The following is a 21,033-nucleotide window of genomic DNA, read 5'->3' on the forward strand; positions in this document are numbered from 1 at the left end:
CCGAATGCACCAAAGTGGCCGAAAGGGACCTAATTGGACTAAATAGGACTGAATAGACTGAAGAGGATAGAATGGACCAAAGTAGACATAGTGGACTGAATTGGACTAGAACTGATCAAATGGACTAAAATTGATTGAAGTGGACCAAAGTAAACAATAATGGACTGAAATTGACCAAAGTGGACCAAAATACTATTCTGATGTGGCTCAACAAATCATAGTAACAATAAATATTACGCTTTAATTTTTAGATATTTTATAGATATAGATTGGTGATAATGTATTTTATTCATTTTTTTTTTTAGAAACATGTATTTTATTCCTAGAGAATATTTATTCTTGTATTTTTTCTCTCTCTAATTTGTTGTGAATTTAAGTTTTTGACATAAAATTGAATTTTGTAATATCTATTTAACTAAAGTGAAATTATCGGATTTGTCTTGTGGATTTTCCTAAGAGGTTTTTCACTTATATTTGGTGTGTTGTAGTGAGTTTGTTTTCTTGGTGCTTGATTTTTTTTATTTTCACTATGGCTTGAGTTTGTTAAAGTTAATTCACACCTGGATAGTCGTTTGGCCCAACATTCAAGGTGTCAAAATCTAGGTTTGAATTTTTTTTTTTTTTTTTTTAAAGAAGGGAAAGAAAAAGGAGAAAAGCATTTGTTTTTCTTTTAATTAGCTTGAGAAAAATAATTGATTTTAGTTGCATTTACTTAAATAATGGTATTTAACTAAATTTGAGGTGTTTTGTTTTGATTTTTTTTCCCTCTTTCTCTTGGGCTTTAGGGCATAGGGTTTAGAGGTTTATGAATTTTAGGTCTTAGAGTTTATGTTTTCAATGACTTTAAGACTTAATGTTTTAGGGTTTATGCCAGCTTTAATTATGGTTTCAATGAATTCATTAACATTTTACGAACGCACAGTGGTAGCAATGGGGACAGGTTATTACCAGAGTATCATCAATAAAAGTAGAGAAGAACAAAGAAGAAAAGAAGAAACAGTGTTAAGCTACAAGTAGCTTTTGTATTTTAGACCTTAAGCTACAGGTCGTTTTTCTTGTATTCATTAATCACTGTTAGTCACACGTGTTCCACGCGCACGTTTGTTGTAACCAAACCTATATGCTAGCTGTTAGTGTTAGTTAGGTTAGTTATTTTTCCCTCTGTGTTTTGGATTAGCCTATATATATGGCTATTGTTGTATATCAATTATTCAATTCAATACAATCTTTTCATCAAATTCTGTTAATTATAGCCGTTGTGATGGTGGTGTGACGACAATAGTGGTGGTTGTAGTGACAGTAGTGATAGTGGTGTTGCTGGCAGTACTAAAGTATGGAGAAATTAATGGAACAAAAGGGTGGCAAAAAAAAACGTTTTCTGATTCTAAAAACAGAAAATGCTTTTTCAAGTAGGTTTCCATTCTTAAATCAATTTCCGCGTACTGTAATTTGCAATTTACTCAAAATAATAATTTAAAAGCCATTTTGACTCTTTGAGACCAAAGATGAAGTTTTCCGACAAGAGGAGAGGAGGGTGAAAACCGCCACCTTTCACACTAAGAAATAGACATTATTTCTTTAATAGTAATTTTGCGGACTTACTCAACAAATTTTACCCTTATCAAATTACTCTTCTTCTTCTTTTTTTTAGAAAATTATCAAATTACTCTTAGTGTAACCCTTTGCAATATTAGTATATTACATTAGTGAATAATTTTTTTTATATAATTAATATTTTGAAAATCCGATTATTGGATTATGTATTTTTGTTACTTTTAATATACACATTAAATTTTGTGTTAATTGAATGTTATTTACTATTTGATCTTGAAACTCATATTTTATAAATAATTTTGAAGTTAAAATAAATAAACCCTTAAAATTTAATCTGTTTTATGATGTGATAATTATTGACATGGGCGGAGCCAGGGGAGTTTGATAAATACCCTCGAGCGCACTCATATCCTCCATTCTTTAAAAGAAAATATCCCATTTTTTAATATTAATATGAACTCTAATTCTCCTAATCTGTTTAAGGAAAAAAAAAAAATCTTTTATGTGTAGCCTTAAAATATAAAATGTTATGTTATTGCAACATTCCCTTACCAATGTACCCAATTTTATTTATTGTTATTGTTGTATTTACTTCTTGAACAATACTTTATACTTTTCATGGTTTTCTTTTTTAAATAAACCACATTTTGATAGTTGGAAGTGTAGTCAATATAGAAATAAAAAAAGAAAACATTGATACTTTGAGTTAATTTACAAATAAAGACACCATATACACATATAGAACATTTTAAATTCAAGGCTTACTTAAAAATTTAAAGATATCAAGTAAATTATCATATTTTTGATACTTCGAAGATATGCATATATCTATTAATTTATTTATATATTTTACTTTTAAACAATCAAAATAACTTGTTTGAATGTCTTACCATTAGTTTTTAAATTCATCTATTAATGATTATATATATATATATATTGATTATTTTCATTTATATCTTTTATTTATGTAAAATACATATATACTTGTAGTCATCCAGATTATGAAGTAGTTTAAACATTCCAATGATTATTAAGTCTAATTCTAACAGTAGACATAATAAAATGAATTGCCACTAGACAGGAAAATATAAATTATAAGTTACATTTTATTCAATTACAGAATTTTAGTAATTTTTACTTATATTAATTAACAATTTTAACATTATTTTTGCATTCAACCTTTTATTTTAATCTTGCCTTGGAATAAAATCATGACTCTACCAACTTATTGATTTTCGATCATCTTGATATTTTGCAACATGACGGGTATAAAGAGGCAATATCGAACAATTGATTCGTGAAAATACTCTTTCAATTAAAAGGAATGGAGTTGCATGATTTTGCATTAACTTACATATATAAGATGTAGTCTCGGTTTTCCAATTAATTTTCAATCACATGATTGCCTTGACTAATGCAAATATAATGTTATCTTTTTCAATTATGTTCTTTATTAGTCAATACAATTATACGTTGGAATTAGTTGAAAAATTTAAGGTACAACACTTAAGAAATTATACGAGACTCCCTAATTAAATTCAAAATAATAACTAGTCTTGAATTATTAACTATTCTATATTTTACATCAAAATTAATACAACTATAATATTAAAACATGCATGTAATTGAATGTAAAGCTATGACGACGAAGGATACCAACAATTCAATTTTTCTGAAGTAATAAAGTTCTTCTGCCACTTATGTAATTCACAGATATGATAATCTTACATAAAATTATAAGCTAAAAATTACAAGAATTACAGATTTAATAGGTTTTTTTCTGCTAATTTATTTTTAAGGAAAGAAGGTTGGATGTGGTCATATAGCCTATATGCAATTCTTTAGCATATCCCAAGACTCTCACGGTGGTTTAAGCACTTATAAAACTATATATGATCCATTCAACCCTACTCTTTTTATTTTACTGAATAATTTCAAGAAGGAAAAGGATATATGAGGTCCAAAATTGTTGGTGATTATTATTATATTTATAAACAAGATCATATAGCAAGCCTTGTAATTCAATGGCTACTCTCCTAACTATCGAATTATCCATAAAAAGAAAAAGGAAGAGAAATCATGTATAGCATAATAACAAGAAGAGTCTTCTAGCTGTATTGTAACAGTGAGTGTCTTTACAACAGCCCCAAGCTGTATTGTAACAAGAATGATTAAATTGCAGTCTTTTAGCTGTAGTGTACAAGAACGATTAAATTGCAGTCTTTTAGCTGTATTGTAACAAGGAGAGACTTCACAACACCCCCAAGCTGTATTGTAACAAGAATGATTAAATTTGCAATTTTTTGGTTGAACTTTATGTGCATCATTCTTCAACAATCTTAAGCACTAGTTTTCAACTTTTTTTTTTTTTTTTTTTGGTATTGACAAAATTAACCATTATGGAAAATATTAACAATTTAGTGAGAATGGTATGCTTCAAGTAGATCATACATGTTCAAATATTAAACTAAAATTTTTGGCTCTTTTTTAACACACAAACTCAATACTAACTTTAGAGTTTAGACTAGTTCTAGTATTCTGCCGTTTTTTTAACCTAAAAAATATCTTCTGCCGTTGAAAAATTGAGTTGGGAATAGTTTTGGACAGTGGCAATTAGTTTGACATTAACCAAGACATGATGTGTTAAGTTAGTTAAGAGAAAAAGCGAGTGCATGTATTTAGGGGAAAAGAGAGAGAGAGGAATGAGAGAAAATTGAGAGGAAGGACGGAATGCAAGGGGCAAGAGAAAAGGGTGAGCTCAGAGAAGATTGCGGAGAGTTTGTATGGTAGAGAAATATCCTATTAAATGTATATAAGAGGAGGAAGAGAATGTCCATCGGAAACGCTAGAAGGAGGCCAATCATCTTCTTCTAAAATAGGGACTGATATATAGTGGGTACGTAGGAAAGGGTTGATCTAACAAAGATCAAAAAACACACAAAAAAAAAAAAAAAATAGTGAAAAATATATAGGAAAGAAAGAAAAAAAAATGGTTGAGGTGAAGCTTATATTGTTGCTATGCCTCACCATTGGAGTAATGTCTGTAGTCCGAGGTGAAGATCCTTACCTTTTCTTCACATGGAAAGTCACCTATGGCACCATCTCTCCATTGGGGATCCCCCAACAAGGCATTCTCATCAATGGTCAATTTCCAGGACCCAATATCAATTCCACCACCAACAACAACATTGTCATCAACGTCCACAATTACCTTGATGAACCATTCCTCTTGACATGGTATTCATTTCTTTCTTTCTTTCTTTCTTTCTTTTTTCTTCATTGACTTTTTTATTGTTGTGTGCCGCCAACAATGACATGCTATTAGCATCCACATTATCTATCTTAAAATTTTAAATAACTTGACATTTTTTATAGTCAAAATAAATTTTAAATATATATAAGCTATAAATTCTCTGTTTCCCTTGAAAATGAGAAGATCTTGTTTCATTACATATGTTATAAGAAAAAAAAATAATTAAATTTAAAGTATATAATTCTATTTTTTTTTATATTATATACAGGAAAATGTTAAGAGTTATAAACGCAAATATAGTGAATTAATATTTTCTAATTCGTATGGCATGCAGGAATGGCATCCAACATAGAAAGAACTCATGGCAAGATGGAGTGCCCGGAACCAATTGCCCCATTGCCCCTGGGAAAAACTACACCTATCACTTCCAAGTGAAGGATCAGATTGGAAGTTACATCTACTATCCCACCACTGCCGTGCACCGGGCAGCGGGTGCCTTTGGCGGCCTCCGTGTGAACAGCCGGTTGCTCATTCCTGTCCCATATGCTGATCCTGAGGATGACTACACTGTCCTCATTGGTGACTGGTACACCAAGAGTCACTCAACACTCAGGAAGTTATTGGACACCGGTCGTTCCCTTGGTAGACCAAGCGGTGTACTCATCAATGGAAAATCTTCCAATGGTAAGGGCAAGGATAAACCCCTTTTCACCATGAAGCCAGGCAAGACCTACAAGTACAGAATCTGCAATGTTGGGCTTAAGGCATCCCTCAACTTCAGGATCCAAGGTCACACTATGAAGCTGGTTGAGATGGAAGGCTCCCACACAGTCCAAAACACATACGAATCCCTTGACGTTCACGTAGGACAATGTTTCTCAGTTCTTGTCACTGCTAACCAAAAGCCCCATAACTATTACATTGTAGCTTCAACTCGATTCTTGAAAAATGTGCTCGTTGGTAAAGCTATCATTGGCTACACCAATGGCAAGGGTCCAGCCTCACCTAAGCTCCCTCCAGCCCCAGTTGGTTGGGCTTGGTCCCTTAACCAGTTCCGTACCTTCCGTTGGAACCTTACAGCTAGTGCAGCCAGGCCTAACCCTCAGGGCTCATATCACTATGGTGCTATTAACATTACCCGAACCATCAAGCTTGTTAACTCTGCTAGTAGTGCAGGTGGTAAGCGTCGTTATGCAATCAATGGTGTATCCCACATCGACACTGCCACTCCACTCAAGCTTGCTGAGTACTACGGTATTGCCAACAAGGTCTTCAAATATGACACGATCCCAGACGATCCCAAGCATATTGCTCCAAACAAGGTCACCGTGCAACCCAATGTCGTCAACACCACCTTCCGTAACTTCGTGGAGATCATCTTTGAGAACCACGAGAAGAGCCTTCAGTCATGGCATTTGGATGGATACTCCTTCTTCGCTGTTGCGTAAGAAACTAACTAAACTAGCTATTATAATCTTAATTATTTTACTTGATTTTACATACACATCAAATTTCACAACTTAAATTTAAGAATATTCACATTAGTTCGTATAAAAATTTCTGTTTATTTTAATATGAAAAACCTATTATTTTTTCTAATTTACTTAACCATTTTTCAAAAACATCTATAAACAATTATTTATTTTACGTTACATTTCATTAGAATATTATTTTTTTTATCAATTTTTTATTATTCTCTCAATTTATCTTTCTATCTTTGTGTATATGAGTAAAGAAAGTATTAAAAGAATAGACTTGCATGCATACACAATTTTAACTTAATTGATGTTGGTGATTTTTGATATTAAAGTGTAAAATTTACCCTTTATGCTATTATACAAGGACTAATGTAAGCACTCTAAACATGCATGCAGCATTGAGCCAGGGAGATGGAGCCCAGAACGTAGAAAGAACTACAACCTTCTTGATGCAGTGAGCAGGCACACAGTCCAAGTTTACCCAAATTCATATGCAGCGATCCTGTTGACATTTGACAATGCTGGAATGTGGAACTTGAGGTCGGAGCTGACAGAGAATCGCTACCTTGGACAACAGCTTTACGTGAGCGTTCTCTCCCCAGAACGTTCTCTCAGGGACGAATACAACATCCCAGACAATTGCTTGCTCTGTGGCCTAGTCAAGAACTTGCCCAAGCCCCCACCTTACACCATCTAAAATTTGACCTCACACACACAGCTATGCTGCCACTAATTTTAATTTTAAAGGAATATTGGAGTGGCTGACTCTACTTAATTTGTATCAACCCTTTCCAAAATGCAATACAATACTTACTCTCTGATTTTTATTTATTTATTTTTATACTTTCCTAGTAGTAGTGTTCATGTATTAGGAATAAAGTACCGTGTTCAATTTCAATGATTATTTTATTTATTTATTTTACTTAAATTTGCTAACCAAAAGCTAATTAAAGACCTAATGAGTCTTTGTTGATTCTCAAATGCAATATTTTATTTTATTTTTCTGTTTATGAGATGGTTATATGTTTAATAATTAGCTAGCTTTTAAATTTGTGTGTTTCCCATATATAAAAGTGGTATTAAAATTTTGTTGATTCTCCATTTTGAATTTTTTGCATTTAACGTGTGTGATTTTTTTAATTCCATCACATAGTTGGTTGACTAATTTGAATTTATGAAATTAATATGTATAATTCTTTTAATTACATCACATGTTTAGTTGACTAATTATCATTTCCGAATTTAATGTGTGATTAATGCATCCTATTCTAATTTTGTGTTGGTTGCTTTCCTTTCTTAAACTTTGATCTTGAATTTAGCATATGGTAAATATGGTGATATAATTATAAATTATGGGATTAGGTTTTTTTTTTTTTTTTTCCTCAAAAAAAAGGTTAGGATTTCTTTAGTAAGTCCTCCTTAAATATGACCCAATAATGCAAGTGAAGGCCACATGTGGATCCGTAAGTTTGGGTGCCTAATGCCTTTATTAAGTTAAACAGTTATATATGAAGTTCAAAGTGACTCTCAGTCCATTTAAAATTGAGTAACGACTCTTTCCCATGTGTAGGACTGACCCACACCAAACAACCCCACCCGATTTTATAATGATCCATTATTTATTTTTTGAGAATCCAATGATCCATTATTTGAGGCCCATATTAAAATAGATAAATGCTTGAATCAAAGCCTTCACTATATAGGATACAACTTTTATTATATAGTATATAAAGTATAGTACACGATATCATTTGGACTAGAGCTTCTATAATATGTAATTTTATTGAGAATGTTTGTTGAAAATAATTGAATTACTGATTATCATATAATTTCACTTTTGGGTTTAGTAATTATTATATAATTTCATAACTCTCTTATAGTATAACAGGAATATTATAAGTTTCAATAAAAGATTAAAAATAAATAAATTCGATTGGTTATAATTACAACGTATTTGCTTCTAATTTAATTTATAGTGCCTTGTTGAAAAAATATATTAAAATAATTAAATTAAAAAAAAAAAAAAACCCCATGATTTTAAAACAAATCTAATAAACAATAGTCACTTGGCAAAAAGGAGAGTTTAGCCATTTGCTGCAAATAGAAAACAACCACTTTGACATAACCACAGCTTCCAAGGTCTCAATTTTTATCATATAGTTTACAAAATGTATATTTTTTATTTATACAGATAGAATGTCATGGTTTATTATTGAATATAGGACCATGTAGGTGGCATCGATTGGTCTTTTGAAGTCGAAACATTTTCTAAAACAAAATTATACAATACATATGTTTTCTTACTATATGTCTAATTATAATTAGAAAACCTAATATACTTCCCTTAAGAAACTATACCTAAGTCTTACCGAGGGGATAGCTAATTATTCTCACATTCTAATTAGACAGGCAGCAATAACACCATAGAAACCAGTCTTATGGAGGAGGGTAATATCAGAAGAAACCTGTTTTTCATAACACTTGAAGAACTCCTCAGAGATGTTGGGACCAAGGTGGGCCTCAGTTATGGGCCTCAAAGCGGCACGGACCATGTTGGTTTTGGCTCTCCCATAGGAAACCGGATCCCTGATCCACTCCTTATGCTTCTCTTCTGAATGCTCCATTATTTTATGGTACTCCATCTTTTGTATCTCAAAACCACCGCACCTCTTTATTGCCACCTCCACCTCCTCCATGCTTCTCATATATGCCGGAATATTGAACCCGTCTCTCGTCTCTTCGTCTATCAAACCCTTCCATTGTTTTTTTTTTTAAAGGAAAAAAATTGGGGAAAAAGCAAAAGGAAGTGAATCAGTATCAAGATGCCGATGTGATTAGGTCTAGTTTATATATTGCAAAATCATGATATGCATGAAGCATGATAAGGAAGAATTGTTGTGAGATAAAGGTTTAAAAAAAAAAAATCTCGGTACAAGTACAGTAATATATGTAGGACTAATCATGAAGGACAGCTACAAAAAGGTATCGAAAAGGAAATAACAATAAATTTGGTGACAACATTTATCACATTTTTTTTTTGAAACTATTAATTAACATGGTCAGTTGTAACTTGTAACTTGTAAGTAAAAAATGTTATACCATTGATGTTACTCCAAAAAAAAAGAAAACTCAAGTGATATCGTGGAAATTGTATGATTGGAAAGTGGAGGTTTATGAATGTAAATATATATATGTGATGATAAATAGGCAGGGGGAGATAAGAGAGCAAGATACCATTTTTAATAGGTCTTGCCAAGCTTGATCCATGGAAGTGGCAAAAGGGTGCTTGGCACTCGAGTCAGGATCCCCTAATTGATTCTCAGGATGCTGGAATCCAGGCCTTCCTCCCATTAGCATAAACAGCATTCCTCCATGAACAATCTCCTCTTTCCGGCATCTTAAAAAGTTCTCCAGATCCTCTTCTGATTGCTTTGCATATGCTTCAACTACCTCTTTCTTCGCTCCATTGATCCACGCTCTTCCTTTATTCCAAGCTGCTGATCTCTTATCTAGTACTGCATCTGGTACCTGATTTATATATAAAGGAAAATTGAACATATGTAGTAATTTTTCTTTTCTTTTTTGGCAAGGAAGCACGTATTATTTGGTTCGAATATAGCTTAGATGTGAGATGAACTATTTTGTGTCACAATATAACCAACAAGACACAAAAGTAGAGGACACTTTTGAAAACAATTTCACTAGATATCAATGGAATAGTGTGTTTGGTGTGTGCGTGTGTATGAATGTGAGATAGATGAATATATATGTATGTAAAAGTATAACTATTACTATATATTGTTAGTTAATTTAATTAGTACCTGGGAGAGCCAGTTTAAAGCACTTAAGCTAACCACAACATGAAGCTTTCTCTTAGGAAAAAGTCGACCATAGAAGGATCCAGGCACACCTGCAGCATAATAGTGCCTTGTTGTGGCCGCAGGCAGTGATCTGAATAAAGAGTTGAAATCATTTGAAGGGAGATCAGAGAAGAAGGCCTCAAACTCTGGCTCAACGCCACACTCATGGATGTATTTCTTTCTCAGGCACTCAACAACCATGTCAATTGTGGCCAAGGTGTTGTACCCAGTTGCGCAACCCAAGTCAGCAATCCTTATACAACAATCCTTTTCCTCCTCTATCCTAGAGAAAAGTTTCAAATTCAGTGATTGTATAGCTGTTAAGAGCAATGGCTTAGATAAGGTGATTGCAGATGCTGGAGCTTCTGAATTCTTGGCATAGCTGCCATCATCGTCTCCACCTTGCATACATAAAACCCTTTGAAGCCCTCCTGCCCATTTCTGCTTGTGCTCCTCGTAGTTTGTCTCTAAACCCTCTCTAGGACTAGTGGTGGATATGGTCATTGGTCTCGACAATTCCATCTTCTTCAATCTTCTTACCGGGAGTGTAAAACAACTACAGATTCTTGAAAATCGATACCAATGACTATATCTTAAGCTATAAGTAAATAAGCTAGCACTTGTAGAATTGTAGTCGTAGGTAATTAAGTATGGTGGAATAAATATGCTTGAAGGTTTCAAAATGTGCTTGCTGACACACTAGATGTGTTATAGGGTCACAGAATTTGGTAGGTAGAAGTATTTGGTAAAAGTATTTGTGCTACGTGTTAATCTCAATTTCTTTTTCTCTTTTTTGTATTGTTCACACGCAAGGACATGCGTAAGTCCATCTGTCCATGGAAGCTTGTAGATATATAACAATCTATACGTTAACTAGGATAAGAACAGCAGTCCATCCATAGTTTTATAATTACCAACAAATCACTAGTAGACTATTAGATATAGCACTTAATTACATATCTGTCACATACACTATGCTGTAAAAACAATGCATAAAAATCCAAATATATATGTTATGATAATTACTAGAAGAGAGAAACAAAACTAAGATAAGGAAAAAGGGTAAAAACTAGTTCACATGATCTACATAAGAGTATGTATAATAGGGTATTTGAGAGAAGAAAAAGAAATGCATAGGAATTGAATTCCTTTTGGCTTTTTGTACCAAAATTTTTAGCGGGTGCTAAGTGAGCGTTTGGGCAGGGCTGAAAGTTGCGTTTCAACCATGCGTTTTCATGCCTTTTTTTTTTTTTTTTTTTTCTTCTCTGCACGTGAACAGTAAAATCACTGTGCATGGGACAAAAAACACTATTCATGCACTGTTTACGCACTGTTCACGTACTGTTCATGGGTCCCACGACACTATTCACACATTTAAAAATTATTTTGCTACAGTGTTTTCAGTTTTCAGTTTTTAATTTCAGTAACAATAAGTTCAATCCAAACAGACCCTAAAACTACAAATTTTTTTATAAATTACTAATGTGATAAAAGGTTATTGATAAAAAGAAAAAAAAAATTATATGAGTGATAGATCCATATATGAATCAATAAGAATTTGCTACCAAAATAATTTGTAAAAATATTGTAAAAAAGTTTGTGAGTATAACGTTACTCTTAAAAGAATCAATAATATTGTTTAAGAAAAACAAAATGTAATTTTATTGAATAAAATTTCTAAAATTAGTACATATATAATAATAATAATTTTTTTGTTTTTAAAATATGGGGGGCCATTGCCCCCCATAGTCCAATGATGGCTTCATCCCTATCTATAGGTTGGTCTAATTGTTTACATGCTGAACTTTGGGTCGTGAGAGATGGCATTGCCCTTTGAAATCGAATTAGATGTTAACTCTGTTGTTGGGTTACTAAACAGCAATGATGACTCTCTATCTAATTTTGCACCAATGGTTGATCATGGGCGGAGCCATGTTGAAAGAAAAGGGGGGGGGGGGGGGGGGGGGCCATGGCCCCCCAAAATTTTGAAAATTTTTTAAATATATATATATATAATTATTTTAATGTTTTCAAAATTTAGTCTACAAAAATAAGAGTTGGCCCCCCCTAAGTATTTTGAATTAGTCCAATGATACTTTAAAAAAAAATAATTGGTCTTTATAGAGACAAAACTTTATTTTTTGCAATTCTATTTTTTATTGTAAAATGTGTTTTATATTTGTTAAATATTTGAAAAAGTTTGGCACCAAACATGTTTGAATTTATCTTTTTCAACCCGTTATGTGACGATTAACAAGTCATTGACTCATTAAAAAATTCTTGTCACTACACATGAAATGTCTTTTTAGTTGCCACATAATGGGTCAAAGCAAAATAATTTCAAATATGTTTGGAGCCTAATTTGTTCCTCCAAGTTTTGGATCATTCTTGTTTTTGAAAATTACATTAGTTCAATTGAATAATTTTACTTACATTAGTATAAAATTTGATCATTTTTATAGAAAATGAAAGTTTTTAAGAATTTCACTATGAATATTGTGAAAATGAATTTTATTAATTTTATGAAAGATAGCCATCAAACATAATTTTGATTGAAAATATTAAGCTCTTTTTTTGTTGGGTGTGTATATATATAACTTATCAAATAAAAAAGTGTGTGTATATAATAAAAAAGCATGTGTATTTATGTGTGTGTGTATGAGGTTGTCTTGATAAATATATTAATGTTGCAACTTGACCCCCAAACAAAAATTTCTAGTTCTGCCCCTGTGGTTGTTGATGATTACAAGAATTTAACGAACCAAATTCTCAAGTGGAAGCTAAACCACCACTATAGGGAAGCCAATACTTATGCCAATGTGCTTGCAAAAATAGTAGTCCACCTTCAATAGGATTTTGCTATTTTTGACACTCCTCTTGTGGAGCTGTCTTTACTTTTATTGTATGGCTTTACTGGTCTCGGCTGTAATCGTCTATGCACTGAAACTGCCTCTATGGTACATAAAAATGTTTCTTTACTTGTCAATGATTATAATTTATGCGCTAGTTTTGTTAAGGTATTTCCAAAAACTTGTTGACTGCTTACACTAATCAGCAAGTTTACTGTTTTAAAACATTATCTTCCTTTTGTGCAACTTTTGAATCATAAAGTAATCTATCTCCCTATCTAGACTAATCTCAACAACCAAATTCACAAACTCCTTCTAAGTCCAAAGCCAATAATATTAGAGTCTGAAATTGGTAAGTATGGGATGTAAACCTATGTTTTATACCATCTAATAAGAAATTACCACATCAGCTTTTTGCTTAAAACTCAATACGGACTACCACACATAACAACATCTTAATAAACTGACAGTTAAATTGGATTTTCAAATGGGTATTAGAATTGATTGAGTGTGGTTATACTTATTCTTTAATATGTAATATGATAATGTGACATATTAGGATTGGAGGGATAAAACTTGGGCTTTACATCGCATCCAATTTAATCTCATAATATTATCTTTAATTGTAGAGATTAAATTCAATAAGGATGTGGTGTAAAAACAAAGTTTTACCCCTCCAAACCCAACATACCACATCATCAAATTACATATTAAAGAATAGGCACAGCCACACTCAATCAATTCTAATACTCATTTGAAAATCCAATTTAATTGTAAGTTTATTAAATTTGATATATTAAATTTTAAGTAAAAGTTTGATGTAACAATATCTTAATAGATGGTGTAAAACATAAGTTTTACACCCCATTCTTACCAAATCCGGATTCTTAATTCTATCCAATGATTGACCAATAGTCTTAATTTTGTTTACCATATTGCAATAGAATACAACGGAATTGAAGAGTGAAAAGAAGTTGCATATATACATTTTCCTTCATTTAGCCACAACATCTCTTAGCCAAACTAATCTCCACTAACCAGATCCCCCACAGATTCATCACTTGCATCATTTGACTCTTGGTTAATGAGAGAAGAAGCTTCATGAAACCCCAATCAGAACCAATTTCTTTAGTAGTTTGCTTTTAAAGTATACCGGTATATTTATATAACAGTATAAAATTTAATTTTATATATATATATATATATATGTATGTATATTTATTTATTTTTGAGTAATATTACAGATACAAACTATTTTACAACATTTTTACAAACTACTGATATGGCTTTAGTATTTTTCAAATAGTTATTGTAAGTAAAAATCTGATGTCCTTGATAGACCTATATTAGAACTAGTAAGAATTTGCCACATTGGCAGTTTATAAAAATGTTGTAAAATAATTTGTATTTATAACATTACTCGTTTTTCTTAAGCTAAAATTTAAGAAAATTATATGCATTTTTCTTCCTATCTCAAGCTAAAATTTAAGAAAATTATATGCATTTTTCTTCCTATCTCACTTACAAAAGTAGTTTCATCATTTGCCAAAAAAAATATCCTTCCATCTTTCCATAAAAAAATTCAATAATTAAAATATAAATTATCACTTCATGCCTCGAATTTTGTTGAGCTGACGCTGTTCATGGGAAATTTAGTTGATTCTGATGCCTCTGGGGAGTGTTTTGCATTCTGTTCCTTGCCCTTCCTAGCGCCTTTTTCTTTGTCTTGATGTACCCAAATAAATAAATAAAGAACCTCACTTGTTACAATTATACCCAGGAAAAAAAATATATATATATATATATATATATTAGTGACAGATTGAATAAAAAGTAATGTTGTTCTAATAATAATAATTAATACCAATGATTAAAAAACACAAAAAAATGGTGGAAAATATGGTCTTATTAATAATAACATTATTAGGATCCGGTTATTAGTTAGTAATTTTTTTTCTCATAAAAATTTTTTTAAAACAATTTATTAATATATAATAAAATTTTTTAAATAGTTTATTAATGTACAAGAATAATAAATTTAAAATATATTAGAAAATCCATATTATTATTTGATAAAATATATTTTTTATTTGAAATGAATCTAAATTAAATATAATAAATTTAAAACATATCCAATGTCACATCATGTATGATTTGACATGAAATGACCTTTATAAGAGAAAGGCAAAACGAGAGCTCCCTCCTATATAGACTAGGGGTGTCAATTCGGGTTAGTGTGTCGGGTTCATGTTGTGTTGAGGTAGTGGTATTCGACTAAATGGCTCAACCCTAACCCGACCCATTTAATAATCGTGTCATGATCCTTCAACCCTAACCCGACTTGTTAATAAGGCGGGTTGACCTGACCCAACCCATTTGACACGCTTAATAAACGAGTCGTGTTGGGTTGACACGAATGTAATACAACCCATTTCAAGTTGCAAAATATAAAATATAACATCCATCTAGAAATACTTTTTTTTACATCTCAAAAAGTAGTGCATACACTTCAAGTCTTCAACTCATATTCAAAATAATATAGTTCAACAAAAATATAACATTCATCTAGAAATAAGTTCTTTACACTCCAAAAGAAGTGCATACACTTCAACCCAAATTCAAAATAACAAAAATAAAATAATATAGTTCAACAAAAATATAATATCTTTGGAACTTGCCAAATGCTAAGTATCAATATTGAAAGAATTTGAGCAAACAGTAGACTAATCCTAACTATGACCACGATTATCATCCATAGATTCTTTGCTGATGTCCAAATTCATAACATCTTCCACAAGCTCATCCAATTCATTTGTGCAAGTTCTATGCCCAAAAAAAAGAAGAAAAAAAAAGTATTAGTAGTTCTAGTGTCTATAAAGTTTCAATTTCCAATTATATCCCTTGTAAATTTTTGTAATTACTCACTTTTCTTTTTAAATTTAAAATATATGTTGGATATAAAAAGTATTTGACAAATCTAAAATAAAATAAATATTTATTTGTTATACGAGTTAAACGAGTTGTGTTAAGTGGGTCATTTTGGGTTGACACAAATAAATTGGCGTGTCAAACGTGTCTATTGCGGGTTACGCGGGTTGACCCGTTTATGACACGTTTCTTATCGTGTCGCTTTTGGGTCGACCCGTTTATGACCCAAACCCATTAAGGCCAAACCCTAACCCGAAAAAACACGTGTCGAGTTCGTGTCGTGTTCGCGGATTGGGTTGAACATTGACACCCCTTATATAGACAGATGGTTGAGGCCCCCACAAAAGCCAAAGAGAGACTTCCCTGCACACCAGAAAGGAGAGCTTTCAGGTATCTTTTTGCTTCTTGGTACCCTAGGTCCCTAGGGTTCGCTCTGCGTTTATAATTGGGGGCCGGGTAGGGTATAAACAACTTTTCTCCATTAGTTAGGGTTATTAACTATTAGCTATGGTACTTTATACGGGACTGCACATGGGAATCTTGAGAAGCCATTTGAATTTCTCATCTTCTTCTCCCTGATATTTTACGAGTAATGATTATTCTTTCTTGTTTCTACTCTCCACATGAACAAGTCGCCAATGGGTTTATTAGTGATAAAATTAGCATATTATTCATGCAATCACACTTCCTACCATGAATATTCAGCCAAAAAAGAGAAAACCACACACATGAATAGCGGAAATAACAAGCACAAATAGAAGACTAATAAATATTACAATACACTCTGGTCAAATAATAAAATATATTACAATAAATGATTAAATTATTATAAATAATAAAACTTAGATTTATTAAAACAATAGACTTTATGGTGAATTATTAAAATAATATAAAATAAATAATAATTTTTTTGAATTTTTTCAATACAAAATATAAATTATATTATAACATAATCTAAGTATATATGTGTGTAAATCTCTCTCTTGGAGACTTGAACCCCGATCTTTACCTCGTCAACCCTTACCTCCCACATCCCACAAGCATTTATACTTGTGGAGTAACCACCGCATCAAGAATACACGATAGTATTTGTTTATTTGAATTTTTGAAATCCTTTGGTAATGGAACTTTTTTTTCTTTTCTTAATCGAGGTAAAAAAAATTTTGGGATCATTAGTGACATCCAAGATCAGTTTTATGTTGGATCCTCGAAGGGCCTCAAAGATTTCTTGATTTGGACCATAAATTCGCATTTTATTTCCCAATGCCATTTCTTTGATAATGATTTATGACCTCCTGTTCAGGTGGTAAATTGTCCCCCTTATGTCCATAGCAATCACCATATAGGTTCTACACCTACATCAAATTGAGCCAACATTTTTAGTTTTCAACGACAGGACAAAATTCATATTTTTAATTAAAAAACAAGATAAAATTCATATGATTTACACTTCTAGAATTTTGGTAAAATAAGTTTGGAATGATTAAAGGCAAATGAAAAGTGCCCCAATTAAGTTTGAATCTAAAGACTTCAATTATGTGGGATTAAAGGATATGAAATGTAGATATAGTGAAAGTAAAAACAAAAATGAAGTGGTAAGACTTGACAACCAAGAAATACTAAAAAGTGAAAGCTTTCAATATTTTGGATTAATAATTCATAAAGATTGAGAAATTGAAAATGATGTGAATCATTGGATAAAAGCTAGGTGGATGAAGTGTAAAAGCACATGAGAAGTCTTATGTGATCCCAGAATATCTATTAGGCCGAAGAGAAAATTTTACAAAATTTTCATAAGACTAACTATTCATAAAATGAGTAAAGCTAAAATGAAAATGTTTAATGAATAAGCGAAAATGCACGAAAAGATAATACTAAGGGTCTGTTTGGAATCCGTTTATTTTGTTGAAACTGAAAACTTTTTACTGAAAGTACCGTAGATAAAGGTAAATGTTAGTTGAAATAATACAATAGTACCCATGAATAGTATCAAAAAGTACAATGAGACCCATAAATAGTAGCAAAAATAAGCTGAATAATAAAATAAGTTGGTAAAAAATAAACTAACCAAACAAACACGAAGTATACATTTGGATATGAATTATTTTCCTGTGTTTGGCGTTTTGCGTTTTCTAGTTTTTTTTTTTTTTTTATGCACGTGTTTTAGTTTTTAGGAGACAAAGTGTACTGTTCATGCACTGTTTATGGGACCCACAACCACTTTATTAAAAAAAATAATTAAAAATGGGTCCTACGGTACTATTCACACATTTAAAAATTATTTTGTTACAGTATTTTTAGTTTTCAATTTTCAATTTTTAACCAAATAAGTTGCATCCAAACAAATCTTAAATATGAGGACCTTCCCTTTAAATATAGGGGTAGCTTCTATTAAGAATATTTTTTTACTTTGAGATTGTTTGGTTAAGAATATTTTTTTACAGGTGGAACTTTTACATTTGATAGAACTATGACTTTGGCGGAGAGAGGTCCACGGGTCCTAATTGAGACCTCACAATCTATTTGGGGTGATCATTTCTTGACTAGGGAGTATGCATCACAAACTAACCGCACGTACAATGGTACAAGATTCTTCAGGAAAAAACAGTGATCCTCTTCCATCTACATCTCCATGGAATATTTGGAATATTTTCAACTATTATATATTAGTGTGTAATCTTATGTATGTGCATTGATACAATTAAAAATAATCACAATTATATGTTTCAAATTATATCTTTTTTTTAGACGTTCAAATTATACATGGTATTAGATTATTTTTTTTTTAAATCATACATTTCAAAAATATGTAATAGTTTCTCAACACACACACACACACATATATATATATATATATATATATATATAAAATTTAGAATTTAATTGGTTTTAGACTTTTTAATTTTTGTACCTAATAGTTCACTTTTCACAAAAATTTAAAACTTGACACTTTAATTGGATTCTAATTGAAATCCAATTTAGAATTTAATTAGATTTAAACTCCTCGATTTTTACACTCAATAATTCACTTGGAAAAAAATTAAAAATAAAATGGGACACATAGCGCAAAATTGAGAATCCAATTAAAATCTAATTGAATTTTCTTTGAACTTTAACTATATATATATATATATTGGTTACCAAAGCACCTAAGAACATCCCTGTACATGTAGTCCTTTGTTTTTTTGTTTGGCGGAGTACATGTATTTCTTGTATTTCACACCTGTTAATTTATTAGAGTATTTGTGTATAATAGAAAAAATGTGTAAAATTTACACATTTTTGCTTAAAAATAACTCACATCAATTCATATATAATTGTATAAATTTACAAATTTGCTACAATAACCGTGTTACACTAACACTAGTCATTTTGTATTTTATTGTTTGTTCTTTATTTACATATCTCGAGGATGAAGGAAGAGAGTAGACGGTGGTCGTTGTGTGTGAAGTTAAGAAAATTTGATATTTTAATGAAATATAATGTAAAATGGACAATCTGATGTTAGGTGTTTTGAAAAGTGAGTTATAAAATAAAAAATAAAAATAAGTTTTTATACTAAAATAGACATATTTTTGCATTAACTAATGTGAATACTGTTATTACACAAAATCATTCACACCTTTTGTGCTAAATAGCAAGTGTGAACTAGTGTTCACCATTCTTGGTATGTATGTGCAGTATTCACACACTGGATGCATGACTTGCTCAATAGGAAAGGAGGAAGTATCATACGTTAGTAAAACCCTAATTATAAAAGTTAATGTAATTTTTGCCTGAATGGGGAAAGGGAATGGTTATAGATGGACCCCTAGCTATCTTTTTGTGAAAGAAAAAAGTGGTAGTCCTAGTGGTAGGAGAGGAAGCTTTTTCAGTTGTTCCATTGATAGGTTCATGAGGACTAACAGTTCACTCAGTCAGACTCAGAGAGGCCATATATCCCTGCATGAGTGGAACCCCACTGTTACTGATTGCTGACAAGTGAGTGAAACCGAAATCCAAGCATCAAGTTTTCCAAAGGAAAGAAAGGGTCACCACTTATTGGTCTCTATCATTCAACTGGGATTCTCTGTCTGACAACCCTTTCGAATGGTTGCCATCAACATAATTGCTGTGATTCATATGGAATGTACAAAGTACAAGTATATATATCCTCCCCCACAAAAAAATAATAATAATAATATTCTTTAACAATTAAGTTATGGATATAAAAAATTCCTGATTGATAATGAAAAATGATATTACACACATTGTAATTTATCTCAACAATTATTAGGAAAAAAATGGTAAAAATATAAATTACATAATTTAAATTTGGATAATATTTGGCCTTTTCGTCCTTAAAAGTCTACATTTGTTGTCAATTTGATCATTCCATCCATTTCCTTCGATAAGTTTTTGTTTGGTTATTTGGTTGATTTCCTCTCTCCAAAAAAATTAAATAAATTTTGGTTGATTTCAGATTTGAGACCTCACCTCACTTGTGCTTGTTTTTTATTTGGTGCATTCTTTCTGGTATGAGGATTTATTAGATGTGTTGGGTATGTAAGGATTGAAGTATTTGGTGTTCTTATTATAGAGAGAAAAAGGTTTCGAAATTTGATGTAGGGCTCGGTTGAAATGATTTGTGGTTCTACAATATATGGTGGCTTGGGAATCAGCTGTGGCAATAACGATTCACATTTCACAGCAGTTTTGGTCAAGGTGGTTATGGACCTTTTTTTTTTTTTTTTTTTTACTATTATTAATTAAATTATATATTTTATTTCAGCACAAAAATGAGAAAAAATGAAACTTGAAAGATCAATTGACGTAAATTTAAAGGTCTCTCTCTCTCTCTCTTTTTCTTTTTTAATTGTTATAATAGAATTTAAACCTATAACATTCAATTTATAATGATTATTTTTATCATCAAATTAAAACACCAATTAATTTTTAATATAAACTGAATTTAAACCAAATTCAAGACAATACCAACTAAACTAACTGAAATCTATTTTTTCCTAAATAAATATTTTATTTATCAAACAACTCAAAAGTACAACAAGAAAGGCTGGGCCTAGGCCATCTCTAGCCAAAACCCGACCGGTCGAGATGGGAACCGGACTATA

General features: G+C 31.3%; 2 protein-coding genes across 3 annotated transcripts; one reads left to right on the plus strand and one right to left on the minus strand.

The window, feature by feature from the left end:
* Nucleotides 1-4,543: 4,543 nt before the first annotated feature.
* On the plus strand, nt 4,544-7,026 carry LOC126719030 (L-ascorbate oxidase homolog). The gene is made up of 3 exons (XM_050421530.1): nt 4,544-4,791; nt 5,142-6,251; nt 6,682-7,026. Exons 1-3 carry the CDS (start codon nt 4,544-4,546, stop codon nt 6,980-6,982), a joined length of 1,659 nt encoding a protein of 552 aa, XP_050277487.1. The 3' UTR covers nt 6,983-7,026.
* A 1,374-nt stretch (nt 7,027-8,400) lies between these two features.
* Nucleotides 8,401-10,892, minus strand: LOC126719020 (gibberellic acid methyltransferase 2-like). 2 transcript variants are annotated; one of them, XM_050421508.1, is made up of 3 exons: nt 10,107-10,884; nt 9,520-9,813; nt 8,401-9,038 (listed from the first exon to the last, which is right to left on the minus strand). In XM_050421508.1, exons 1-3 carry the CDS (start codon nt 10,665-10,667, stop codon nt 8,676-8,678), a joined length of 1,218 nt encoding a protein of 405 aa, XP_050277465.1. In that variant the 5' UTR covers nt 10,668-10,884; the 3' UTR covers nt 8,401-8,675. The 2 variants fall into 2 exon arrangements, with proteins under 2 accessions (XP_050277465.1, XP_050277474.1); XM_050421517.1 differs by having other exon boundaries at nt 8,836-9,028; nt 10,107-10,892.
* Between the last annotated feature and the right edge of the window lie 10,141 nt (nt 10,893-21,033).

This window comes from Quercus robur, chromosome 1, assembly GCF_932294415.1.
Source record: "Quercus robur chromosome 1, dhQueRobu3.1, whole genome shotgun sequence".
NCBI classification, from domain to species: Eukaryota; Viridiplantae; Streptophyta; class Magnoliopsida; order Fagales; family Fagaceae; genus Quercus; species Quercus robur.